General features: G+C 48.6%; 2 protein-coding genes across 2 annotated transcripts in view; both read left to right on the forward strand.

Moving 5' to 3' along the window:
- The window catches only part of LOC311327188 (A disintegrin and metalloproteinase with thrombospondin motifs 19-like), a gene marked incomplete at both ends in the record, with an annotated part of 58,786 nt that extends 48,294 nt beyond the window's left edge, over positions 1 to 10,492 (forward strand). Inside the window, 2 exons of the mRNA XM_084460221.1 lie at positions 574 to 751; positions 10,341 to 10,492. Of these exons, the coding sequence (XP_084316347.1) occupies positions 574 to 751; positions 10,341 to 10,492 (330 nt within the window). The remainder of the gene's footprint in view (positions 1 to 573; positions 752 to 10,340) is intronic.
- A 9,450-nt stretch (positions 10,493 to 19,942) lies between these two features.
- chsy3 (chondroitin sulfate synthase 3) overlaps positions 19,943 to 27,760 on the forward strand; it is an 88,604-nt gene continuing 80,786 nt past the window's right edge. Inside the window, exons 1-2 of the mRNA XM_084460103.1 lie at positions 19,943 to 21,071; positions 23,480 to 23,763. Coding sequence (XP_084316229.1) covers positions 20,456 to 21,071; positions 23,480 to 23,763 — 900 coding nt within the window. The 5' untranslated portion in view covers positions 19,943 to 20,455. The remainder of the gene's footprint in view (positions 21,072 to 23,479; positions 23,764 to 27,760) is intronic.

The following is a 27,760-nucleotide window of genomic DNA, read 5'->3' on the forward strand; positions in this document are numbered from 1 at the left end:
AACACTCCTACAGTAACAGCTGGTGTGAAAGTCTGCCAGTCTTGAGGTCAGCGTGTTTCCTTGGCGTATCTTGAGGCAGGTCTGTGTCATTCCTATGACTGTGTCAGGCCAGCTGTCATAGACTGACATCAGCTGTCATCGCTTTTTACTTCATGATTAAGCTGTTACCACTGTGTTTGTCTCACATGCCAAACTCCAAACACACAAGGACTAATATAGAGATTCACAAACTCCAAACACACAGAGACTAATATAGCAACTCCAAACACACAGAGACTAATATAGAGATTCACAAACTCCAAACACACAGAGACTAATATAGAGATTCACAAACTCCAAACACACAAGGACTAATATAGCAACTCCAAACACACCGAGACTAATATAGCGATTCACAAACTCCAAACACACCGAGACTAATATAGCGATTCACAAACTCCAAACACACAGAGACTTATATAGCAAATCCAATGAATTCTCAAACCAGTGTGTCAGGACATGATGATCAACATTGTATTTAATGTCCTTCAATGTCTCGGGTGCGATGTGACGGTGTGTTCCTCGGCCCCTCAGTGCTCGGTGACCTGCGGTAAAGGCATGCAGTCACGGGTCATCCAGTGCATGCACAAGATCACCGGGCGCCATGGCAACGAGTGCTTCTCGTCAGAGAAGCCGGCGGCGTACCGGCCGTGCCAGCAGCAGGCGTGCAACGACAGGATCAACGTCAACACCATCACCTCGCCACGCCTCGGTGAGTGGCCTGAGCAGCTGTGTGTGTGTGTGTGTGTGTGTGTCATTACAGTCACCATTTACATTCATTCATTCATACATTCATTCAAACTTGTCTTTGAAATCGAGAGTTTAACATGTTTTTGAAAGATTTTTCAAGGTGCCCACCCACATCCATTGTATGACCAAAACGGTGGTAGAGCAATTATCAGACTTTCTCAAAAGTGCTAGTTTTGTCAACTTTTTGATCTGAACCATTGTATATGATCATAAGTAACCTTAAAACAGGGCTAAACATGACTTTTCCCTTTACTACTCCTTTAAGAAGGGTTCCTTAAGAAGGTTCTTTATCGGGAAACGCGGCCAATATCATTAATATAGATGGTGAAAAGGACAGGACCCAACACCGATCCCTGGGGCACACCTTAAGCTAGAGACAGGAAATCAGATTGAATGTTACCCGATTTCACACACTGACACCTTGACGACAGATAATCCTGAAACCAGTCACAAGCATCTCTATCCAAACCAATACTAGATAGTCTGTTTAAAAGCAGCTGGTGATCGACTGTATCAAGCCCATACAGAACCATCCAGCCCATACAGTACCACCTGACCCATACAGTACCACCGGACCTCTACACTACCACCTGACCTCTACAGTACCACCTGACCCATACAGTACCACCTGAACTCTACAGTACCACCTGACCCATACAGTACCACCTGAACCATACAGTACCACCTGACCCATACAGTACCACCTGACCTCTACAGTACCACCTGACCCATACAGTACCACCTGACCTCTACAGTACCACCTGACCCATACAGTACCACCTGACCTCTACAGTACCACCTGACCTCTACAGTTCCACCTGACCTCTACAGTACCACCTGACCCATACAGTACCACCTGACCTCTACAGTACCACCTGACCTCTACAGTTCCACCTGACCTCTACAGTACCACCTGACCCATACAGTACCACCTGACCTATACAGAGGCTGCAGACCAGGATTTGTATGTGGTTCCATTCAAACGGGCCGACCCTGATCCATTGTTCATTCAGCTGTACCTGCTTGTCAGTTCTCTTCTGGTGTGAGTCACCCCTAGCAACCGTTTCCCAGACCGGGCCTGCGTCACCCTGCTCTGTCTGTCACCGGCTCCCTGGCCAGCCTGCTGGTTCTGATCCCGCTGGTTCTGAGCCCGCTGGTTCTGAGCCCGCTGGTTCTGATCCCGCTGGTTCTGAGCCCGCTGGTTCTGGACCAGTGGGTTCTGGCTCGCTGTCCTCCCTGTCTATGAAGACATCACCCCCCCCACCTCCCCCACACCACCTCCCCCACACCACCTCCCCCACACCACCTCCCCCACACCACCTCCCCCCCCACACCAGACACATCACCCCCCCCACCTCCCCTACACCACCTCCCCCACACCACCTCCCCCCCCACACCAGACACACCACCCCCACCACCTCCCCCACACCACCTCCCCCACACCACCTCCCCCACACCACCTCCCCCACACCACCTCCCCCCCCACACCAGACACACCACTCCCCCACACCACCTCCCCCACACCACCTCCCCCACACCACCTCCCCCACACCACCTCCCCCCCACCACCTCCCCCACACCACCTCCCCCACACCACCCCCCCCACCTCCCCCATCACCCACACCACCTCCCCCACACCACCCCCACCACCTCCCCCACACCACCTCCCCCACACCACCTCCCCCACACCACCTCCCCCACACCACCTCCCCCCCACCACCTCCCCCACACCACCTCCCCCACACCACCCCCCCCACCTCCCCCATCACCCACACCACCTCCCCCACACCACCCCCACCACCTCCCCCACACCACCTCCCCCACACCACCTCCCCCACACCACCTCCCCCACACCAGACACATCACCCCCACCACCTCCCCCCCACCACCTCCCCCCCACCACCCCCACCACCTCCCCCACACCAGACACATCACCCCCACCACCTCCCCCACACCACCTCCCCCACACCACCTCCCCCCCACCACCCCCACCACCTCCCCCACACCAGACACATCACCTCCCCCACACCAGACACATCACCCCCACCACCTCCCCCACACCAGACACATCACCTCCCCCACACCAGACACATCACCCCCACCACCTCCCCCCCACCACCTCCCCCCCACCAGACACACCACCCCCACCACCTCCCCCACACCACCCCCACCACCTCCCCCATCACCCCCACCCCCTCCCCCACACCACCCCCACCCCCTCCCCCACACCACCCCCACCCCCTCCCCCACACCACCCCCACCCCCTCCCCCACACACCCCCACCACCTCCCCCACACCACCTCCCCCACACCACCTCCCCCACACCACCTCCCCCACCACCTCCCCCACACCACCTCCCCCCACACCACCCCCACCCTCCCCCACCACCTCCCCCACACCACCCCCACCACCTCCCCCACACCACCTCCCCCACACCACCTCCCCCACACCACCTCCCCCACACCACCTCCCCCACACCACCTCCCCCACACCAGACACATCACCCCCACCACCTCCCCCACACCACCCCCACCACCTCCCCCACACCACCTCCCCCACACCACCTCCCCCACACCACCTCCCCCACACCAGACACATCACCCCCACCACCTCCCCCACACCACCTCCCCCACACCAGACACACCACCCCCACCACCTCCCCCACACCACCTCCCCCACACCAGACACACCACCCCCACCACCTCCCCCACACCACCTCCCCCACACCAGACACACCACCCCCACCACCTCCCCCACACCACCTCCCCCACACCAGACACACCACCCCCACCACCTCCCCCACACCAGACCATCACCCCCACCACCTCCCCCACACCAGACCATCACCCCCACCACCTCCCCCACACCAGACCATCACCCCCACCACCTCCCCCACACCAGACCATCACCCCCACCACCTCCCCCACACCAGACACACCACCCCCCCCACCTCCCCCACACCAGACCATCTGACAGATGTTGCGCTGTGTAGTTTTTCTAGAAAGCCCTTCCTCCCAAAGTACTGGGGGTTCATTTAGAGTCCGTTTGAAAGCCATTAATTGGCCAACGTTGACGTTGACGTTCTGGCGCCGTAGCCCGAGCAGTGGGGGGCCCGCTGATCCAAACAGCGCCGTGTTTTCATGTCTGGATGAAAAATATTTATGCGCCAAGGCTCAAGCTGTGGGATTACGAATATCTATCTATATAGACAGACACACAACCTCACACACACACACACACACACACACACACACACACACACACACACACACACACACACACACACACACACACACACACACTACTGGTGGCCTCCGGCGACCCTGGAACACAGTTGCCATTCTGCAGAAACAAGCCTGCAGCGGGTTTTAGGGTTTGCGTGTTCTGCCCCCCACCCCCCACCCCCTCCCTGATCAGCGTATTCAGGGGGGGGGTACGGCCGATTCGAGGACTGAAGCCTGCTGGGAAGGCGCGGCGAGGCATAGTTTACAGGATCATGAGTTCCAGCTGGGGGCGGGGCCAGCCTGGGGGCGGGGCCGGGGGCCGCTCGGAGGCCAGGCGCTTGCCGCTGTGGCGTGATGTTTATAATTAGCGCACGCTGTCTTGCATTCCCCCCTTTCTTTCCGAAGCGGAGAGATGCAGCTGGAAGGGGGAGTGGCTGGAAAGAGGGTGGGGTGTCTGTGGTCCAAACCAGGGCACCCCCCCCCACCCCCCCCCCTCCCCCAAATCCTCCACAGCTGGCCCGGCTGAGCTTCTCCAGGAATCTGGAAAGTACGAACGTGTGTGAATGTTTCTCTCATGCATTCATTTGTGCAGAACTCAGTTTCGTCCACTTTGGACGATCAATGTGGGATCAATTGGCTATGGATGAGGTGGGTCTAGCAGACCTGCTCCCTAATGGATCTCCCATCATGCAGCAGTATTTCAGAATGCATACATACCTGTAAATACCGTACATGAGCCAAGATGCTCACACAATTAGAAAGGTACATGGATTGTTGTTGAAGGTCTATGAAGTTCCCAGCGTGGACAGATCCTAGCTGATGCGCTCAGTATGCAGCAGACCTCTGTGTGCACATGGATTACACATCCGTGCACATTCAGCACCGTGCACGTGACAGGCCATCCCATAGTCTTCGATATCCTAAAGGGGCCGTTGCCGTGGCTACGCACGGTAGACCAGTACACTTTCCCATGAAGCCAGAGCGTGGAAGGGGAGGAGAGGTGTGTGTGTGTTTTACTGTCTGTTGCCACGGCGACGCGAGCGATCCCAGTGACGGAGTGTTGTGCTGCGTGGTGTTTGCCCTGGCGGAGGCTTCACGCCGTCTCGTAAAACAGCACAACGCAGTCAGAGAGCGGGAGAAGTGGCAGTTTGAGTCGTTAATCTCAATCTCTCCCGATATAGATTCGGCGGAGCGGAATACAGACGGAGCTAAACCGTCTTGGTGGTCCCGAAGCGTCTCGTTGGCAGAGAACGATGTTTACAACTCCCGCTTTCATTATAGGCCTGCTCACTTCAATAAGTATGTCAACACACTGTCCAAGTCTGAAGATAAATTCATTCAGGGCCCAGCCAATGCAAACGAAGTGCCATGGAACGGCCATAATATAACATTGTTTGTGTTAGAGAGAGAGAGAGAGAGAGAAAGAAAAGAGAGAGAGAAAAGAGAAAGAGAGGGGAGGGAGAGAGAAAAGAGAGAGGGGGAGAGAAAAGAGGAGAGAGAGAGAAAAGAGGAGAGGGAGAGAAAGAGAGAGCAGTGTGTTGTGGGTCTCTCCACTCCTGGTGACCTCTTATTACCTCCAGAACTGTGCGACAGCTAAACCGGGTGTTGGTGTTACTGAACAAGGGGAGATATGAGTGTTGGTGTTAATGAACAAGGGGAGGTATGAGTGATGGTGTTAATGAACAAGGGGAGGTATGAGTGATGGTGTTACTGAACAAGGGGAGGTATGAGTGATGGTGTTGGTGTTACTGAACAAGGAGAGATATGAGTGATGGTGTTACTGAACAAGGGGAGATATGAGTGATGGTGTTACTGAACAAGGAGAGATATGAGTGTTGGTGTTAATGAACAAGGGGAGATATGAGTGATGGTGTTACTGAACAAGGAGAGATATGAGTGATGGTGATGGTGTTACTGAACAAGGGGAGATATGAGTGATGGTGTTACTGAACAAGGGGAGGTATGAGTGATGGTGTTACTGAACAAGGGGAGATATGAGTGATGGTGTTACTGAACAAGGGAAGATATGAGTGATGGTGTTGGTGTTACTGAACAAGGGAAGATATGAGTGATGGTGTTACTGAACAAGGGGAGGTATGAGTGATGGTGTTGGTGTTACTGAACAAGGGGAGATATGAGTGTTGGTGTTACTGAGCAAGGGGAGATATGAGTGATGGTGATGGTGTTAATGAACAAGGGGAGATATGAGTGATGGTGTTAATGAACAAGGGGAGATATGAGTGATGGTGATGGTGTTAATGAACAAGGGGAGATATGAGTGATGGTGTTACTGAGCAAGGGGAGATATGAGTGATGGTGTTACTGAACAAGGGGAGATATGAGTGTTGGTGTTACTGAACAAGGGGAGATATGAGTGATGGTGTTGGTGTTACTGAACAAGGGGAGATATGAGTGATGGTGTTGGTGTTACTGAACAAGGAGAGATATGAGTGATGGTGTTAATGAACAAGGGGAGATATGAGTGATGGTGTTGCTGAACAAGGGGAGATATGAGTGTTGGTGTTACTGAACAAGGAGAGATATGAGTGATGGTGTTGGTGTTACTGAACAAGGAGAGATATGAGTGATGGTGTTAATGAACAAGGGGAGATATGAGTGTTGGTGTTACTGAACAAGGGGAGGTATGAGTGATGGTGTTGGTGTTAATGAACAAGGGGAGATATGAGTGATGGTGTTGGTGTTAATGAACAAGGGGAGGTATGAGTGTTGGTGTTACTGAACAAGGGGAGGTATGAGTGATGGTGTTGGTGTTACTGAACAAGGGGAGGTATGAGTGATGGTGTTAATGAACAAGGGGAGATATGAGTGTTGGTGTTACTGAACAAGGGGAGGTATGAGTGTTGGTGTTACTGAACAAGGGGAGGTATGAGTGTTGGTGTTACTGAACAAGGGGAGGTATGAGTGTTGGTGTTACTGAACAAGGGGAGGTATGAGTGTTGGTGTTACTGAACAAGGGGAGGTATGAGTGTTGGTGTTACTGAACAAGGAGAGATATGAGTGTTGGTGTTACTGAACAAGGGGAGATATGAGTGATGGTGTTGGTGTTACTGAACAAGGGGAGGTATGAGTGATGGTGTTAATGAACAAGGGGAGATATGAGTGATGGTGTTAATGAACAAGGGGAGGTATGAGTGTTGGTGTTACTGAACAAGGGGAGGTATGAGTGTTGGTGTTACTGAACAAGGGGAGATATGAGTGATGGTGTTGGTGTTACTGAACAAGGAGAGATATGAGTGATGGTGATGGTGTTAATGAACAAGGGGAGATATGAGTGATGGTGTTACTGAGCAAGGGGAGATATGAGTGATGGTGTTACTGAACAAGGGGAGATATGAGTGTTGGTGTTACTGAACAAGGGGAGATATGAGTGATGGTGTTGGTGTTACTGAACAAGGGGAGATATGAGTGATGGTGTTGGTGTTACTGAACAAGGAGAGATATGAGTGATGGTGTTAATGAACAAGGGGAGATATGAGTGATGGTGTTGCTGAACAAGGGGAGATATGAGTGATGGTGTTACTGAACAAGGAGAGATATGAGTGATGGTGTTACTGAACAAGGAGAGATATGAGTGATGGTGTTACTGAACAAGGGGAGATATGAGTGTTGGTGTTACTGAACAAGGAGAGATATGAGTGATGGTGTTGGTGTTACTGAACAAGGAGAGATATGAGTGATGGTGTTAATGAACAAGGGGAGATATGAGTGTTGGTGTTACTGAACAAGGGGAGGTATGAGTGATGGTGTTGGTGTTAATGAACAAGGGGAGATATGAGTGATGGTGTTGGTGTTAATGAACAAGGGGAGGTATGAGTGTTGGTGTTACTGAACAAGGGGAGGTATGAGTGATGGTGTTGGTGTTACTGAACAAGGGGAGGTATGAGTGATGGTGTTAATGAACAAGGGGAGATATGAGTGTTGGTGTTACTGAACAAGGGGAGGTATGAGTGTTGGTGTTACTGAACAAGGGGAGGTATGAGTGTTGGTGTTACTGAACAAGGGGAGGTATGAGTGTTGGTGTTACTGAACAAGGGGAGGTATGAGTGTTGGTGTTACTGAACAAGGGGAGGTATGAGTGTTGGTGTTACTGAACAAGGAGAGATATGAGTGTTGGTGTTACTGAACAAGGGGAGATATGAGTGATGGTGTTGGTGTTACTGAACAAGGGGAGGTATGAGTGATGGTGTTAATGAACAAGGGGAGATATGAGTGATGGTGTTAATGAACAAGGGGAGGTATGAGTGTTGGTGTTACTGAACAAGGGGAGGTATGAGTGTTGGTGTTACTGAACAAGGGGAGGTATGAGTGTTGGTGTTACTGAACAAGGGGAGATATGAGTGATGGTGTTACTGAACAAGGGGAGGTATGAGTGTTGGTGTTACTGAACAAGGGGAGATATGAGTGATGGTGTTGGTGTTACTGAACAAGGGGAGGTATGAGTGATGGTGTTGGTGTTACTGAACAAGGGGAGGTATGAGTGATGGTGTTGGTGTTACTGAACAAGGGGAGGTATGAGTGATGGTGTTGGTGTTACTGAACAAGGGGAGGTATGAGTGTTGGTGTTACTGAACAAGGGGAGGTATGAGTGTTGGTGTTACTGAACAAGGGGAGGTATGAGTGTTGGTGTTACTGAACAAGGGGAGATATGAGTGATGGTGTTACTGAACAAGGGGAGATATGAGTGATGGTGTTACTGAACAAGGGGAGATATGAGTGTTGGTGTTACTGAACAAGGGGAGATATGAGTGATGGTGTTACTGAACAAGGAGAGATATGAGTGATGGTGTTACTGAACAAGGGGAGGTATGAGTGATGGTGTTGGTGTTACTGAACAAGGAGAGATATGAGTGATGGTGTTGGTGTTACTGAACAAGGAGAGATATGAGTGATGGTGTTGGTGTTACTGAACAAGGAGAGATATGAGTGATGGTGTTGGTGTTACTGAACAAGGAGAGATATGAGTGATGGTGTTACTGAACAAGGGGAGATATGAGTGTTGGTGTTATTGAACAAGGGGAGATATGAGTGATGGTGTTACTGAACAAGGGGAGATATGAGTGATGGTGTTACTGAACAAGGGGAGATATGAGTGATGGTGTTGGTGTTACTGAACAAGGGGAGGTATGAGTGATGGTGTTAATGAACAAGGGGAGATATGAGTGTTGGTGTTAATGAACAAGGGGAGATATGAGTGATGGTGATGGTGTTAGTGAACAAGGAGAGATATGAGTGTTGGTGTTACTGAACAAGGGGAGATATGAGTGATGGTGTTGGTGTTACTGAACAAGGGGAGATATGAGTGATGGTGTTAATGAACAAGGGGAGATATGAGTGATGGTGTTGGTGTTACTGAACAAGGGGAGATATGAGTGATGGTGTTGGTGTTACTGAACAAGGGGAGATATGAGTGATGGTGTTAATGAACAAGGGGAGATATGAGTGATGGTGTTGGTGTTACTGAACAAGGGGAGATATGAGTGATGGTGTTACTGAACAAGGGGAGGTATGAGTGATGGTGTTGGTGTTAATGAACAAGGGGAGATATGAGTGATGGTGTTACTGAACAAGGGGAGGTATGAGTGATGGTGTTGGTGTTACTGAACAAGGGGAGGTATGAGTGATGGTGTTAATGAACAAGGAGAGGTATGAGTGATGGTCTCAGCTCAGACTCAACTAGAGAGAGAGAGGAGATATAATAACCCAGTTATGACACGTATGATGTCAAAGCTGCAGAAAGCTCTATGAGGTTCGTTCGGACAATGCAGAATAGATAAAGAGAAATTCTGTCTATTCTATGTTCTCCAAAATGTCCTCTTTACCAAGTGTTGTGTCCTTTAGTTGTCGACTTTTCGGTTTTATCTTTATATATTTTTAGTTTTTCTTTTGACTGAATATCGCCCATAATCCTGACAGTCATGCAATTCGATTAACTGAATGTTTACAACTATGCATGTTTGTAGTAGTAGTCTCTTTGGGATACTGCAAGTTATTCTTTGACTTCCTGTAAAGAGAACAAAGTTGCAAGTGTGAGCAACTGTCCAGCGTCCCTACAGCTAGGTCTGTGTAACACTGCCCCCTGCTGGTCATATGCCCCCACTGTCATTTCACAGTGGCAGACTACAGACAACAGTAAAACAGTACAAATGCTGTTCATTGCTAGCAAAGGTCAAACTTAAACAGCAACGATTAAAACGACTTAAATTCTAGTCACATCAAAAACTGCCTTACACAGAAATGACATAACGGAATTGCAAATAGTGTAAATGCGTGAGATCAAAGTGAATGTGGTCCCCTCTCCCTCCACAGCGGCCCTGACGTTCAAGTGCTTGCGGGACCAGTGGCCCGTTTACTGCAAGGTGATCCGTGAGAAGAACCTGTGCCAGGACATGCGCTGGTACCAGCGCTGCTGCCAGACCTGCCGGGACTTTTACGCACAGAAGATGCAGCAGAAGAGTTGACCTTCCCCTCATCCCCACCAGGGGGCGAACTACGGGCTCCACGCTCCCTATTTATGTCTCTCACCGAGCGCACTTCCTCCACCGTGCGGGACCGTGGGGCGCTTTCCACGCGGGCGGCGCCAGACTCTGGACATGCTGTCATCACCCGGTCATGTCATACGGTCCCTGGAACCAGCCAGCGATATTACTTCTTCATGTACTTTTGTCGACTAGCCTCCATCCAGTGAGCCTATCTGGTACAGTAGGCCCACCAAAACATTACACTCCAGTGTTTTGGTTCTTCTTCTTTTTACGTGATGGTAAATGGTGCTATTATTATTTTGTACATTTTCTACTATTTTCCCATGCTGTAGTTCCCTCACCCCCCAACCACACACAGTGGGTCTGTGTAGATATAGAAGTCTAAATATATCCCCCAGCCCTCCACAGAACAAAGACAGGAATATACGTATGTAGTAAATATATATGTATGGAATCAAAATTACTTCCCCACAAAGTCAAATCACAAAAAAACACAAATTCTACTTTGAATACTCGTTGCATGTGGAATATTTCTCCCAGGACTCTAGACTCAGTGTATGGGTGAGAAACCAGACCATTTACAGAAAAGACAATGACGCTATTCTACAGTCTGTTTTGCCATGTTACAGTAAATGGTGTGTATTTGGCTATGAATGTTATATTCATATGTGAGCTTCCATAAGTACAAGTGTAGCCAAACAGTATAGATTTGAGGCCTATCAGTCCTTTAGCCCTGTGCCCAGGTGTTTTATGAGACTTCCTTGTCCAGAATGATGGTGCTGATTTAAGATGTATTTGAGTAGTTGTGTGTAATGATGCTTGTGTATGTAATGCTTGAGGTGGAGACCCATATTGACTTTCTGATTGCAGTGCATGTACGTTTGTCAACTGAGTTTTGCACTTGTGTTGAAATCCCTTAAAGGTGCTATAGCATAATAATAATAATCATAATCATAATAAGGCTCATGGGCCAATGGTATTATAACTCCTGATAGCTGCCGATACAGAGACACCACATGGTACCAACATGGTAATACTATTGGCTGGCCAGCCTTGTAGATAAAGGTGGGAACCAAAGCTGACAGAGATAAACAACATTCATTTTAGACCCTCAAAATGTTTCATTTGATCAATTCATTTGATAAATTAATACATTTTTGGGGGGAAGCAATACTTTCATTCCACAGCTTTCTAAAAGCTCTGTGGATGTTTCTTTCAAAGAGAGAAAAAAAAGATTTGCCTTCATAAAAACGTTCTATAGCACCTTTAAAATGGGATTAAAGGGAATGAGTCCTTTGTTGTCCGTCAAATGATCCAGACTTGCAAGAACGTAAAGCTAAAGGGACACTATGTAGTCATTTTATAAGCTATAATTCTCTTTTTTTCAGCAGATGTTCATACGGGGCATTATAGCTTATGGTGTGCATACTGCATGACAAGATATGGCCCGGTGTTGCCTAAGGTCAACACAAGCAGCTGATCCCCGAGTGCCAGAGGACAATCTGCTGTATCGCTATTCACACAACTCAACTGTTTCTAGAGTGCTATTCCACACCCCTCTACTTGAATAGAGATATGTAGACGACTAAGAAACACTGTACATGTTTACACTGAAGAACTGCTGCACTGGTAGGGGCTGACCCCTCCGACGGGGCATCGCATGGTGCAAAGTTACTGCTCGGTTTAGATCCTCTGTCTGGCGGAGAACAAGCTGTGGTCGAGTGTCATTGAGTGATATGTTTTAGCGCATGTTTTGTGTTCCTGTCAGACCGTAGCCTTTTTTGACAAAGTGGCTCCTAAGTATGTAGCATTTTTTTTCTCTTCTTCCTTATTTTCATGCAGTCGTTTAGGAGAATGAACTGCCCGCTTATATTACTGACAAAAAATAAAGATTCTCCTTGATTCACTTTTTCATGGTTTCTTGGAACACTTACGAACGACAGTGGGCTCCTCCTGTGACCTGATTGAGGCATAATCTGAAATGACCTCCTGCTTTCAGACATGTCCCACCCACGCGTCCACACCCCCCTGGCCTCAACCCCCTACTGGGAGCACTGGGGTGAGGGTTCATCCCCTGGCCTTCACCCCCTACTGGGAGCACTGGGGTGAGGGTTCATCCCCTGACCTCTTCCCAGGCTGCTGGTGCTGCTAGTCTGTACCACAGGTGCACAGGAAGTCATCTTGGGTTACATACCGACCTGCAAGAGACACCTGCTCATAAATAGCTGGTCATTAATAATAGCGGAGCCCGGGAAGGCTGAGCTCATCGAGCAGCGCAGCGTGTGTGTGTGTGTGTGTGTCCTTCTCTCGCTCTGCGGGGACGACGGCGGTGCGATGGACATCACGGTTCTACCCAACAACAACCACCCACAGAAGTTCCTCCAGCTGGACGTGGGCATGCTGCCCGCCACCCACGGCATGTTCCAGGTCGGGGCGGCCATGTCGGGACAGAGGCACTGGCACAACAGGGTGTATTCACAGGTAGGAGTGTGTGTGTGTGTGTGTGTGTGTGTGTGTGTGTTGCAAGTCTGGTAGAGTGTTACAGTAGGTGCTCTTGTGATCCCAAGTCCCCAAGTGGATTGTCTTGGTTTTAAATGTGCTCTTTGACATCTAGTAGCTTACAGAGTCAAATCCCTTGAGAAAGACTGACGGGGACTGACGTCTCCTAGCGGGATAATGAGATGCACCAGAGACGTCTCCTACCGGGATAATGAGATGCATCAGAGACGTCTCCTACCGGGATAATGAGATGCATCAGAGACGTCTCCTACCGGGATAATGAGATGCATCAGAGACGTCTCCTAGCGGGATAATGAGATGCGTTCACACAGGAGCAGCACCTGGCATCTCTCCTCACATTAATATTAACGCTCAGAGGGAACATGCTGTTATTGCACCAGTCTTGCCTCAGCAGAAGATCACAGAGGCTAGACCAGAGAAGTAGACCACAGATCAGAGAACCCTAGATCACAGAGGCTAGACCAGAGAGGTAGATCACAGAGGCTAGACCAGAGAAACAGATCACAGAGGCTAGACCAGAGAAGTAGATCACAGAGGCTAGACAAGAGAAACAGATCACAGAGGCTAGACCAGAGAAGTAGATCACAGAGGCTAGACAAGAGAAACAGATCACAGAGGCTAGACTAGAGAAACAGATCACAGAGGCTAGACCAGAGAAACAGATCACAGAGGCTAGACCAGAGAACCCTAGATCACAGAGGCTAGACCAGAGAAGTAGATCACAGAGGCTAGACCAGAGAAACAGATCACAGAGGCTAGACCAGAGAAACAGATCACAGAGGCTAGACCATGCAGACGTCATGCAGATCCAGAATGTGAAGTAAAACTATGCACATCCACCCCTAATCCCATATATATATATATATTGCAGATGATCCGTGTGCTTCAGTGCTCTCCTTTGATATGCGTAGCATAATGGCCGCCAGCACCTAAATGTAGCTGAACACAGCGCATATCCAGCGTTCCCCAATCCTCAAACTATCCCACCTCTCATGAATAATCAATCATTCTTGGCCTACTTGGGTCACAGATTCTTCCATGCTGCTGTAATGTCTTACATGGTTGATGAATCTCTCCAAACATTTCTTCTACAACTCGACATTTAATCAGAACATTTTTAGCCAGAAGTATTATTATATTATTTAGGGAGATATTCTGCACCTTTAAATCTCCCAGTAGCACGATAACTGAAAGATAAATAGACATATATTATGATTTGCTTGCCATGTCTGTATGTGATTGAGTCCAGAAAACAACCACCAAGCCACAGTACCAGTAAAGATGGCCGACAGACTGTCTTCTTACAATGTGAGGATTCACATTGAGCTGAATCTTATGTGCCCCATGATATATTTTCACAATTATGTGGTACAATAGTTTAAGTTGAATACAAGAGTGATGAATCCACAGTTGTTTTGTATATCAGTTTATGAACCCAGTGTCAAGGGATAGGAATGAGCCTTCTGTTCCCAGCTTGCCTGTTAGATCCGTCCACATTCAGGGAAAATAAAGACTCAACTTTTATTGGAATCACTAACATTAAAAGAGTCAGAAAGGTCTTTTATTGAATTATAAACATTAAAAGAGTCAGAAAGGTCTTTAATTGAATCACTAACATTAAAAGAGTCAGAAAGGTCTTTTATTGAATTACTCACATTAAAAGAGTCAGAAAGGTCTTTCCTGTGGCTGATTACAAAGGGCAGCTATTGGAACAAACTAAATGTTCTGTTCTGCCTTTTGAACACTCTGTTAAATGAAAAACACAAGCTTCTGATCTTTGCGATCATTAAAATGTCCTAAGTGCTGTATCCATGCAGACAAACGCTCCCTTGTGTACATAAATAGTTTGACAGAAATCTCTCTGAGCTCATAACGTCTCATTAGATGGGTTTTCTGGGCATGCATCCCTTTCCAGTATCTGGAGAAAGAACATTGAATTTCCCTGTAAAACGAGGATACAGAATGAGATGTGGTGAACTGATCCATAATGTTTTGAACGCAGACCCAGGGTAGACTTGTTAGGGGTTTTCTCAGTATTCTGTGTGTGCTTCATCATGATGTGCATCAAGGACCAGGCCGGTTCGCTGCCTGGCTCTGATAGTTGACAGGATCTGTGAGGAAAAGCATGACTATGCTAATGTGAGCTGGGTAGAGCAGGCTGGTCTAACGCCATGACTACACATACTCATGAACGCTCTCAACATGTCTGACTCATGTCTCAACACGTCTGACTTCATGCTCTCAACATGTCTGACTCATGTCTCAACACTTCTGACTCATGAATGCTCTCAACACGTCCGACTCAACACTCTCTGGCTGGGGCTGGTGCACTACAAACGCATAATGCACAAGTTCAAGGACATTGTAGCCTATGTTTACGTCCGAGCAAATCTCGTGTTCTCTCTCTCTAATTCTCTCCCTCCCTCATTCTGTCTCTCACTCCTCTTGAACAGAGGGAAGAAAGGGACCTGGGGGACTATCGAGGGGGCCAGGGTGACCATCGAGGGGGCCAGGGTGACCATCGAGGGGGCCAGGGTGACCATCGAGGGGGCCAGGGTGACCATCGAGGGGGCCAGGGTGACCATCGAGGGGGCCAGGGTGACCATCGAGGGGGCCAGGGTGACCATCGAGGGGGCCAGGGTGACCATCGAGGGGGCCAGGGTGACCATCGAGGGGGCCAGGGTGACCATCGAGGGGGCCAGGGTGACCATCGAGGGGGCCAGGGTGACCATCGAGGGGGCCAGGGTGACCATCGAGGGGGCCAGGGTGACCATCGAGGGGGCCAGGGTGACCATCGAGGGGGCCAGGGTGACCATCGAGGGGGCCAGGGTGACCATCGAGGGGGCCAGGGTGATCACAGAGGGGGCCAGGGTGATCACAGGTCCCCCCCCTCCCCAGAGGACAGTCCGGTGGAGTTCATGGACCGGTACCTGGAGCAGCACATCACCTCAGTCACCTTCAAACCCAACATCAAGAGGAACCCTCTGTTCGTGGACCTCAGGACCGCAGACGCAGGCCAGACCCGCAAGGGCCCGTCCTGGACCATCCAGGAGTACGACAGACAGTCTGACCACAACAACCTGGCCAGCTACATGAAGGTAGGAGAGAGAGGAGAGGATGGATGGATGGAGGGGTGGATGGATGGATGGAGGGAGGGAGGGAGGGAGGGAGGGAGGGAGGGAGGGAGGGAGGGAGGGATGGATGGATGGATGGATGGGGTGAGTGGAGACAGTGCCAGAGGGAGAGATGCATGCCATGTACTCAGCAGACAGACAGGTAGAGAGTGAGGATAGAGGAGGAGGGGATCATATCCAGGCTACATGCTGAGGCCGGTCTGGAAACCACACCTGTAGTCTTACGTCTCCACTGCCCTGCTGGAATCCAGGAACTCATTTGAGCTCTGACAGCTGATCCAGGCAGCAGTAGGTCAGCCACCAAGTGATGCCCTCCATTCAAACGCTCATCCAAACCCACTGTAACTCCAGAACCCCGGATAACGTTGCACCCGCCCGAACAGATCTGCCAAGTGACAGCTGATACCAGAGAACCAGAATGTCCCCTCAGCTCTCTGAGACTCTCCGGGCGGCGAGGGTGTCACCCCGCGCCTCAGTAGCGCCAGAAAGACCAACAGCACAAATCAAATGAAATGTCCTCCTGAGGACGACTGACTGACTCCCCCCGGAGATCGGGTAGCAGTGTGACAACGTGTCCCGTTATGTCTTCCCTCCGTTATGTCCCTCCGTTATGTCTTCCCCCGTGACAGTCAACAAAGCGTTGACGAATAAGATCTGTTCTTTATTACTGAATCATAACACAACATAATCATAACACCGTGAAGACGGCAAAAGTTGCCCTCACAGCACATTTACAGTGATGAATGGGGACAACACAGTCAGAGGATAATGGCACGTTCATGAGTTGCATTCATTTGTATTGATAAGGTGCTATATACATAAACGTGATTTGATTTGAACGTGATGAGCCTCTGTTAAAGGAGACTTTGTTATTGAAGAAGCACTTTCAGTTTCTGTGCTTTCTGTGAGGATAATGGCGTGATAACGGTGATGAAGGATTTAGCTTTCGGAGGCCTCCGATATTGAAAGGGTGTAGTATTAAGGGTGTAGTATTAAGGGTGTAGTATTGGTGTGGGGAGCTTAGCAACATGAAAGGCTGCACATTACTGCTGAATCTGCAGATTCAAACACTGATGTGACTCCCACATCACACATCAAATAAACATCACATCACACATCAAATAAACATCACATCACACATCAAATAAACATCACATCACACATCAAATAAAACAATTACAACTCAAATCACCAGAGATCATGTTTTTAAACTCTGTGATTGAAGGGAGAACCTCCATCTTCAACCGAGTCTGAATGCAATTCCAAGACTTTGGAGCAGCATCAGAACGCTGTCCTGTCAAGCTCTGTGTTAGCTCGCTGTCCTGCCAAGCTCTGTGTTAGCTCGCTGTCCTGCCAGGCTCTGTCTTAGCTCCAGGGACCTTAAAAACAAGCCAGTCACTGGAACGAGTCTGATAGGAAGGAACGTTCCAGTCCAGTAGGGGTATAAGGGGGTAGTCTACCGATAACCGCCTTAAAGATAACTGCCTTAAGATACAGTCCACACTCCCATAAGATGAAACATAATTACATTAGATACAGGGGAACTGCTGATTCATGCACTGCTTGAACGTCCAACCCTTGAGATGTCAGGGGAAGGTCAGGGGAAGGTCAGGGGAAGGTCAGGGGAAGGTCAGGGCACGACACGCCTGGTCATTCATCTGGGATCACGGTGTTAAATGACTTTCCAGCAATTCAATGTTTCAAGGTCAGGTACTTCTGCTCTGATATTTGAGAAACTATTGTCACCTCAGTTGCTTTCATGCAAATGCCATAACTAGAGTATGTCATGATTTTACGCTATCGCTAACTCTCAAATGACTTTTGTATGTTACTTGCCGTGGAAAATATCTGATAGACTTTTCTGACGAGATGGTGCATCCTTTACTCTTCTTCTGTGCAGGAGGAAGAGAAGACGGCGAAGGATCTGGACTTCTGGCTGGAGGATCTCTACACGCCCGGATATGATTCGCTGCTGAAGAAGAAAGAGGCGGAACTCAGACGGAGGAAAGTGTGTAAAGTGTTCAGCTGGGTCGTCCTCTCCGTCTGTGTGATCATTGTCATCATCACAGTGCCAATTATGGTCACAAAGAACAATAACTGATTAGAGAAATCACGCCAAGGTACAGTAGAATGCATTTAAAACATTTGGGATGTTATTATCAAAGTTATTATGTAATACAAAGTTATTATGTAACACACAGTCTCTCATGAGAACTAAGGTTTATGGGCTTGAGATTTTAATGAGTCCCAGTCCAGAAACGACTCAAGCCCTGGACACTTGTAGGGTTTCTATAGATCTGCTGTACCTGGCTCTAAAATAAAGACATTTCACATTTAGTCATTTATCAGACACTTCAAGGACGACGTGTACAGCTACTTCACTTGAACTGACACCCCCGTCACTGCCTTGACCAATCACACTCCCTCAGGTTGACAGGTGTGGATGGTCTGTAGACAGACAGGGCTCCTGAGAAGGACGCCATCTCCCGACCTCTTCCTCCAACACCTTTCACAGCATTATTCATTCCATCACTCCCTGAGAAAAACCCTCAGCACTTTGTAAACATGTGAATAATTGCACTATCTCTCCCTCTATTTTGTGCTACTTTCTATTTTGAAATAAAGATGTTGACATTTTTGTACTTGAAAAGGGTTGAGCAACAATGAGGTGAATCCCAAATGCAGTACAACCAAGACTTTCAGACTGTATTCAACAACACACATTCACAGCGTTTCACAACACCAGCCACTAGATGGCGCCACAGCACAGTGAAGATGGATTTAGAGAAGCCAGGACTTCATATAGCCTACAGCTGCGTTATTATGGACACACTACCTACATGTCTGTTGTTATGGACACACTACCTACATGTCTGTTATTATGGACACACTACCTACATGTCTGTTGTTATGGACACACTACCTACATGTCTGTTGTTATGGACACTACCTACATGTCTGTTGTCATGGACACACTAGCCTACTTGTCTTGAAAGGCATGGCTAGATAGAGGTAAATATATTTCACCCCTTCAAGAGTCAAGATGAGTTTTATTAGCCATGTATAGGCTGTGGTTTACACATACATACTAGCAATTGTTTTGTTTTGTTTGACAGTGCAAAGACACGACAGCAATGCAAACAAAATACAGTGCAAATCCAATAAAAAGACGGGCTCAAAGGCCACAGTATGGAGTGTGCAGTAGGCTAGTGTGCAGGAGGCTAGTGTGCAGGAGGCTAGTGTGCAGTAGGCTAGTGTGCAGTGGGCTGAAGTGTGCAGTAGGCTAGTGTGTAGTAGGCTAGTGTGCAGTAGGCTAAAGTGTGCAGACCCACACGAATGAAGATATACATAACATGTAGATATCCAATGGAATGAGTAGCCATGCAGAACATATTGAATATCTGCGTGTCATGTCTGCATGGTGGTGAAAGAGGTGAAGCGGATTGAATGCAACAGTGTTTAGAGATGCCCCCCCCCCCCCCCGGCCTGCCCCCCCCCCCCCGGCCTGCCCCCCCCCCCCCTGGCCTGGGACGTCACGCCGGGAAGAGGAACCGCAGCTCCGGACCCGGATCGCTCCTCCCTCCGCTGCCCAGGAGAAGAAGACTCTCTCCGTTACTTCAGCATGAATATGCAAACCGACCCTGATTGCCTGTTCGCGGAACACAGGCGGATCGGAGGAGAGGGACGCTGGATATGAAAACTTATTGACCCCCGGACGTCAATTTGTAAACACAAGATGGCGAGTCAGGGGCGGATAAAGTCCTCTGGCGGGATACCGACCTAGGAAACGGGGTGGACACACACAACTGTGCGTCTCCGAGACCTTTTCAGTCTCAGATTTGACAGTGGAAACATATGAACGTGTTGCCCCTACGTGGAGAGGAGTTCACTTTGTGGGGATCCTCGCTCCTCTTGATCTGGAAACATGGATCCGCTGCGAAGTCACCAAGAGACGCGCGTTTCAGGCGGAGCGCAAACCAACTTCTCCCGTCGCTCCGGGCATCTGAAATAAAGAAAGGGGTTTCCAGGAGCCACTGGGCCACTCGGTTGCACTTCCCAGCTTCTCGGAGCCCAACAGACTCTCAGCTGATAGATGTATTGTTGGGGATGTTAAGGATGTTATCTTTGGAGGTTTTGGGGATATCGGCTGTTCAACTCAACTCATGCACTTAGATGCTTTACATGGCAACTGGGCGACATAAAACAGCAGCATCCCCTCCATTCGACTCTGAGGATATAATATAGTTGACTCAATATTTCCTAATAACTGTAGGCTATTTATTCAACCATGGCCGTCAGGTCCAGAAGACCGTGGATGAGCGTAATCGTCGGTGTGTTTCTTGGCTTCACGGCGGCGTCCTGGCTGATCGTCCCCAGGGTGGTGGAGATCAGCGGTAAGAGGCGGAAATCTTCTCTGTGCTCTTATTACGGTAACGCCGCTGTCGGTAAAGTCACGGAGATCCTTGGAAGCACCGCGAGTAACGCGTTACGCAGAGACCCGGAGAACCCGGAGAACCCGTTATCCAGCCAGGAGGGCAGCGATGAGGAGGAGGAGAACGTGTACAAGACGGGCAACGGCAGCGGAGACGGCGGGGGACCGATCTCACGACCCCGGAGGTTTCTCTACGTCGGTGTCATGACGGCCAAGAAGTATCTGGACTCCCGCGCCGTGGCGGCGCACCGGACCTGGACGCGCTCCGTCCCCGGGAAGGTGGAGTTCTTCTCCAGTGAGAACAGCGAGTCGGTCCCGCTGCCCGCCCCCGTCCCCGTGGTGTCGCTGACAGGCGTGGATGACTCATACCCGCCGCAGAAGAAGTCCTTCATGATGCTCAAGTACATGCACGACCATTACCTGGATAAATACGAGTGGTTTATGCGAGCCGACGATGACGTCTACATACGAGGTGAATGTCCTTCGTCCAGAACGGTTTCCTCTGATCTCTTCTTGCATTCTGCACATTCCTGGGGCCCCTTGAAGTTCTCTGACAGTCATCTGCTTGACCCCTATTCCTGCTAGACAGTAGCAAGTTGGCAACAGCTGGTAAACTTTACATTCATGTGCCAAATATTCAGAACATTTTCCATGCGCACGTGAGCAGCTTCCCTGCATGCAGCACGCACACACACACACACACACACACACACACACGCACACACACACACACACACACGCACACACACACACACACACACACACACACACACACACACACACACACTGGGAGACTGCACACTCACGTGCTGGCAACATTGATATCCAGCGAAAGTAAAAGACAGTTCAGACTACAGTTTAACACACTTGAGCATGATGCTGACGAGGGCAGTTGGAAAGAGGGGCAAACCACAACTGCCCCGCTTCAGTGTTGAGTGGAAGAGTTCACACAGCAGCTGTAGTTCCATTCAATCACATTGTTTTCAATGGCTGAAGGAGCTCAATACCTTTCTTGTCTTATACTAGACTATCCTCTAGTATCATTAATACTATAGGACCATCTCACCACAGTCAATGATGAACAGAATGCCAGCCATGAAACAGCAGTACGTAGTTTACATCAGGATATGTGAAAAATGAATAATACATTTCTTATACTGCAGTGCATCAACAACACAATTTCAATGCATATTTTATCTCTTTCTTTTATATTATTAATGAACACCTTCAGTGGGGGCGTAGTATCTGTTCATCACTCATAACTGTGTTTTGAAAGGTGCTATACCAATAAAGTTAGTTTTAGTTTGGGTCAGATCTGTTTAGGTAGTGCTTGTGTGTATTATACTGTACATGGATATCATGAGTTTGGGCTTTGTGGTGGAGTGGTTGAGGGGAATACTGCAGTCTGCTGGGTTGAGTCTGGGTTGAGAGAGTCTGGTCTGATAGTCTGGATTGATAGTCTGTGTTGATAGTCTGGGTTGATAGTCTGGGTTGAGAGTCTAGGTTGATAGTCTGTGTTGATAGTCTGGGTTGAGAGTCTGGGTTGATAGTCTGTGTTGATAGTCTGGGTTGATAGTCTAGTCTGGGTTGATAGTTTGGGTTGAGAGTCTGGGTTGATAGTCTGGGTTGATAGTCTATGTTGATAGTCTGTGTTGATAGTCTGGGTTGAGAGTCTGGGTTGAGAGTCTGGGTTGATAGTCTGTGTTGATAGTCTGGGTTGATAGTCTAGTCTGGGTTGATAGTTTGGGTTGAGAGTCTGGGTTGATAGTCTGGGTTGATAGTCTGGTCTGATAGTCTGGGTTGAGAGTCTGGGTTGATAGTCTGGGTTGAGAGTCTGGGTTGATAGTCTGGGTTGATAGTCTGGGTTGATAGTCTGGATTGATAGTCTGGGTTGATAGTCTGGGTTGAGAGTCTGTGTTGATAGTCTGGGTTGATAGTCTGTGTTGATAGTCTGGGTTGATAGTCTGGGTTGATAGTCTGGGTTGATAGTCTGGGTTGATAGTCTGGGTTGATAGTCTGTGTTGAGAGTCTGGGTTGAGAGTCTGGTCTGATAGTCTGTGTTGATAGTCTGGGTTGATAGTCTGGGTTGAGAGTCTGGGTTGATAGTCTGGGTTGAGAGTCTGGGTTGATAGTCTGGGTTGATAGTCTGGGTTGATAGTCTGGGTTGATAGTCTGGGTTGATAGTCTGGGTTGATAGTCTGGTTTGATAGTCTGGGTTGATAGTCTGGGTTGATAGTCTGCGTTGAGTGAGGACAGACAGACGTCTAAGCAGACTGGGGAAGTTAAAGGAGGTGGGGTGGGGACATGCAGCGTACAGCACACACACACACACACACACAATCCCCCCCCCCCACACACACACACTCACACATACACGCACACTCACACATACGCACACACACAGACATTCACTTGGTAGGTAGATAGATAGATAGATAGATAGATAGATAGATAGGTAGATAGATAGATAGATAGATAGATAGATAGATAGATAGATAGTTTAATGATCCCCCTAGAGCAGAATTTTGCATTCCAGCAGTGGAAAAATGACAACAAAGGTTGTAAATGCAGACAGAGAATATACATATTCATGCATAGAAGCAATAAGCATAAGAATCAGAGGCCACATCTGTGTTGGGCCCCTAGAGACTCATAGAACCATGTTTTATGATGTGTTCCTCACTGCTTATTGACTGAAATACAATGTAAAAACAGCTCAATGTGCCTCACAGGCAGGTGTAAGAGCGACTTTCTAAAGTACAACTGAGAACTGGAGATTATCGCACCCGCTATGATGCACAAAAACAAAACAATCCATAATTTGTAATTCAGCAGCAGATGTTTGATGATCATGGTTTGTTGTGCCTGTCCTGTGCCCAGGCGAGCGTCTGGAGTCCTTCCTGCGCTCTCTGAACAGCAGCAAGCCTCTGTACCTGGGCCAGACGGGGCTGGGCACGGCCGAGGAGCTGGGCAGGCTGGCCCTGGAGCCCGGGGAGAACTTCTGCATGGGGGGCCCCGGCATGATCTTCAGCAGGGAGGTGCTGCGGCGCATGGTGCCGCACATCGGGACCTGCCTCCGGGAGATGTACACCACCCACGAGGACGTGGAGGTGGGCCGCTGCGTGCGCCGCTTCGGGGGGACTCAGTGCGTCTGGTCCTATGAGGTAAGACCACTTACCCTTTTTTTTTTTATGTGCGTCACACAATAAGATTTCCCATCATGCTCGCTGGGCTTGTCCTGGAGGGGTCGGGGGACGGACGCTTAGCTGCTGGGGTTTTATCGGACGGCTCTATTAGTGTTGAAAAAGCCCAGGGAAATGCTCTCTCTTTTACATGATCACAGAGGGCTACCGTATGTTGCCGCTGGAGATCATTTTGAAAGGCTTTTGGGAGGAGAAAGTGTGTGTGTGTGTGTGTGTGTGTGTGTGTGTGTGTGTGTGTGTGTGTGTGTGTGTGTGTGTGTGTCTGACAGCGCTGTCTCCGCTACAGTCTGGGCTGAGCCTCAGTGTGTCAGATTCCTCCGGTGGAAGACCCTGGATCAGCCAGGAATCCAGACTGGCTGATGACTAATCCATTCCCTCCAGATATGTTTTCTTTGTGACGGCTTCCTGCTTCCTAGAGGGAAAAGAGTAATTGGCTGTATGACAAATGGAGAGCTAGTCTGTAATCTGGATTCTGTTCAGTTCTGCCACTTGTAACTGGCAAAAAGTGTTAACCACAATCTAAAAGTCATTATTGGGGTCAAGTATATTCATAGGTAAATTGACACTTTTTTTTTTGCTTGGGTTGACAACATGATAAGGTATCAGGGCTGACATTTTGTTGCAAAAAGGTTAAGTGGTTTCCTCTAAGTATTGGATTAAATACCTTTGTGACCAATAACATATACTACAACATGATGTGATTGTGAGAACCAGCTGTGAACCCTGACCCCAAATCCATTTACTCTGGACTCTGCTTCTAACAGTGTTTCAAAGGTTTCGAATGGTTTCAATGTGCCAACAGTAACTGCATGGAAAGTGCCAGGATGGTGTGAAATGAGACGCTTTATCCTACAGACCTACAGACCTACAGTCCTACAGACCTACAGACCTACAGACCTACAGTCCTACAGACCTACAGACCTACAGTCCTACAGACCTACAGACCTACAGACCTACAGTCATTCAGTCATTCAGTCATTCAGTCCTACAGACCTACAGACCTACAGACCTACAGACCTACAGTCCTACAGTCATTCAGTCCTACAGACCTACAGACCTACAGTCCTACAGACCTACAGTCCTACAGACCTACAGTCCTACAGTCATACAGACCTACAGACCTACAGACCGACAGACCTACAGTCATTCAGTCATTCAGTCCTACAGTCCTACAGACCTACAGTCCTACAGACCTACAGACCTACAGACCTACAGACCTACAGTCCTACAGACCTACAGACCTACAGACCGACAGACCTACAGTCATTCAGTCATTCAGTCCTACAGACCTACAGACCTACAGTCCTACAGACCTACAGACCTACAGACCTACAGTCCTACAGACCTACAGACCTACAGTCATTCAGTCATTCAGTCATTCAGTCATTCAGTCCTGCAGTAAACAGTCCTGCAGTAAACAGTCCTACAATCATTAAAAGAGGTCAAAGTCTGTTCTTCTGATCAAGAGTAGGATTAGATATATAGTAACAGATATGAGAGCTGAGTGGAAGCTTGGGACTGCGCTTGCTAAATAATGAAATACTACATATTCATATGAAATAGCACATTCAGTATTCTGGAAATGGCTGAACAAATTAGTCAAGATAAAATTAGAGTTTCAGGACAGAACAGATGTTTCTTAGCTTCTCCAGACCCAATTCACTAAAATGTTGTGCAATGAGTTAATTTTCGATTATCAACGGTCACAGATCAGAATGCCTCTGGACACAGTTGGATAGACTTCAAAACCATTGCACCTGGTTGAGATTAATTAGATGATCAAATCTACATTGTGGAAAACTTGACATGTATAATGAGTTTTTTCCACAGAATCTCAAATGTTTTTCACATTTGTGATTTCACTGAATGAAGCCAAGAGTATTTTCATCTGACAAACCAAATTGATGGACACTAAGGTTTGTGCAATCCAAGCCTGAACCAAATGTTAGCCACTGGCTCTTAATGCAATCATCTTTCTATCTCAGATAGATAGCTCTGTGTTTCCTAATGACAATTATGATATAAACCTCATATGGTCTTCGATGTGATTTTCACCTAACCTTTATACACTAACGTAGAATATCCGTATGACTAGGCTATCAGCACACTCAGCACAAGGCCTCAGATGTCCTAGCGCAACCTTGGTCTTCTCACTTCCAGCTCAACAGAGCATCTCATTGTAGATGCAGTGTCTGTAGGCTGTTTCCCTTTGCAGTTTCCAATGTAATTATCCTCTGGTAATGTGATTACCCAGTCTATTGTGATGGTCTGCCCACAGAACGATGTGATCTGATCTGGTACTGCTGCTTGTTCCGGGGAACTGTAGGTCAGATGAACTGTGGAGACGCACGGTCAGACAGAACAATCATAGAACCAGCCAGGAGCTTTAAGAGTCACCTGAAGCACCCAACGGATTGATATAGGACAGTATGTAGTACATGGTTCAGACCAGGGGCGGCTCGGGAAAGACTTCCGGTCGGGCAACGTAGCCCCAGCCGGCCCACTGACGGGCTTTCCGATTTGTTGAGCGGGGGGGGGGCGGAGCGATTTGTTGATTGCGGGAGGGGGGGGGGGCTGAGAGATTTGTTGGGGGGGGGGGGGTGCGGCCCACTTGAGGACCGGCCCATCGGGATGCGTCCCGAACGTCCCGATGTCCAGTCCGCCATTGGTTCACCCACTTTTAGCAAGGAAACCTAGAGGAATGTGTTCAGTGTGTAGTTGAGCGTTTAGAGACTTGACTCGTGAGTCCAGATGAACACTAGTTCTCTCATAGCCCAGTGACCTGCAGGACGCGCTGCAGCTTAGCGCTGAATGATCGCCTTTGTACCGAGCTGCCTTACCCTTCAGGTGCTGGTTGTGGAATCTAAGGATTAACAGAGCTTCAAAAAGCCCTTATTATATTATGCATCCTGTAGAAATCATTCTGAAATCATTCTGAAGCAGAATCTCCATCCTTCTCTGTGAAGCCGTTGGGCTTTGGTTCGTCTCTCTGAAGACTCTCGCTCACCTTTTATTATCTTGTCTTGTTGTATTGTCTTAGATGAAGACTCCATTAGGCCTAAACAACATTTGCATGTGTTCAGTCTGTGGGCGGGGCCAGTCACCCCACGGGGGTGTTCTGACGAAGCACCAGACGAGCCTGTCTAGGAAGTCTGGGGCGTTGAGCTCCTGCCAGATGTTCCAGGTGCATGGCGCCCATCCCAGAGGCGTGCTCTGCCTTGTCAGGGCGCTGCTCGGCGGAGGGGGATGTTGGATGCTGTGACTTCCTCTTTGCAAAGCGAGTTCAATTAGAAGCGTCTTTAATGGCGTGCAAGTCAAGGCACCATACATACATAGATAGATTCTTTATTGGTTCCCCTAGGGAGACATGTGGTTCAGCAGTGGAAATTACAGCAAGGCTGGAACAAGAGAAGAACAACGCTAGAGTGAGAGTATAAGAATCAAACAGGGGAGGAGCAGGACTGGGTGTCTGTTGGTCTGTTGGTGGCAGCTCAAAACCTTCGGTTCCGGTTTCGTCCGAATACGAATATGAATAATTAGCTGTCCAATACAAATACAAATACATTTACCATTTACCATTTACCAAATACAAATACAAATAGTGGGCTCCCGGCACACCCCTAGCAGGAAGGGAATAACCCTCTAATATCAGTAATGCAGTCATGTCAAAGTAATGAGGTGATCCAACTCCTTGTAAAGTGGAGAGAATTATCATAAGTTAATTGGTAATGGCCTAGAGCCCATGGCGCTATAGCACTAAAAAGCGCTTAGAACACAGCGCTCATCTCTATAGCAACCTAGAGCTCATTACCCATTACCCATTCACATACATCACATCTATCACAAACATCACATACACATATAGCACATATAGTATAATATCACATACTGTACATCACATGGCACCATTTTCCTCGTTCCTACTTCACTGTTCCACTATTTTAAAGCTGCAAAGCAA

Source organism: Borostomias antarcticus (genome assembly GCF_949987555.1).
Source record: "Borostomias antarcticus genome assembly, chromosome: 30".
In the NCBI taxonomy this organism is placed as follows: Eukaryota; Metazoa; Chordata; class Actinopteri; order Stomiiformes; family Stomiidae; genus Borostomias; species Borostomias antarcticus.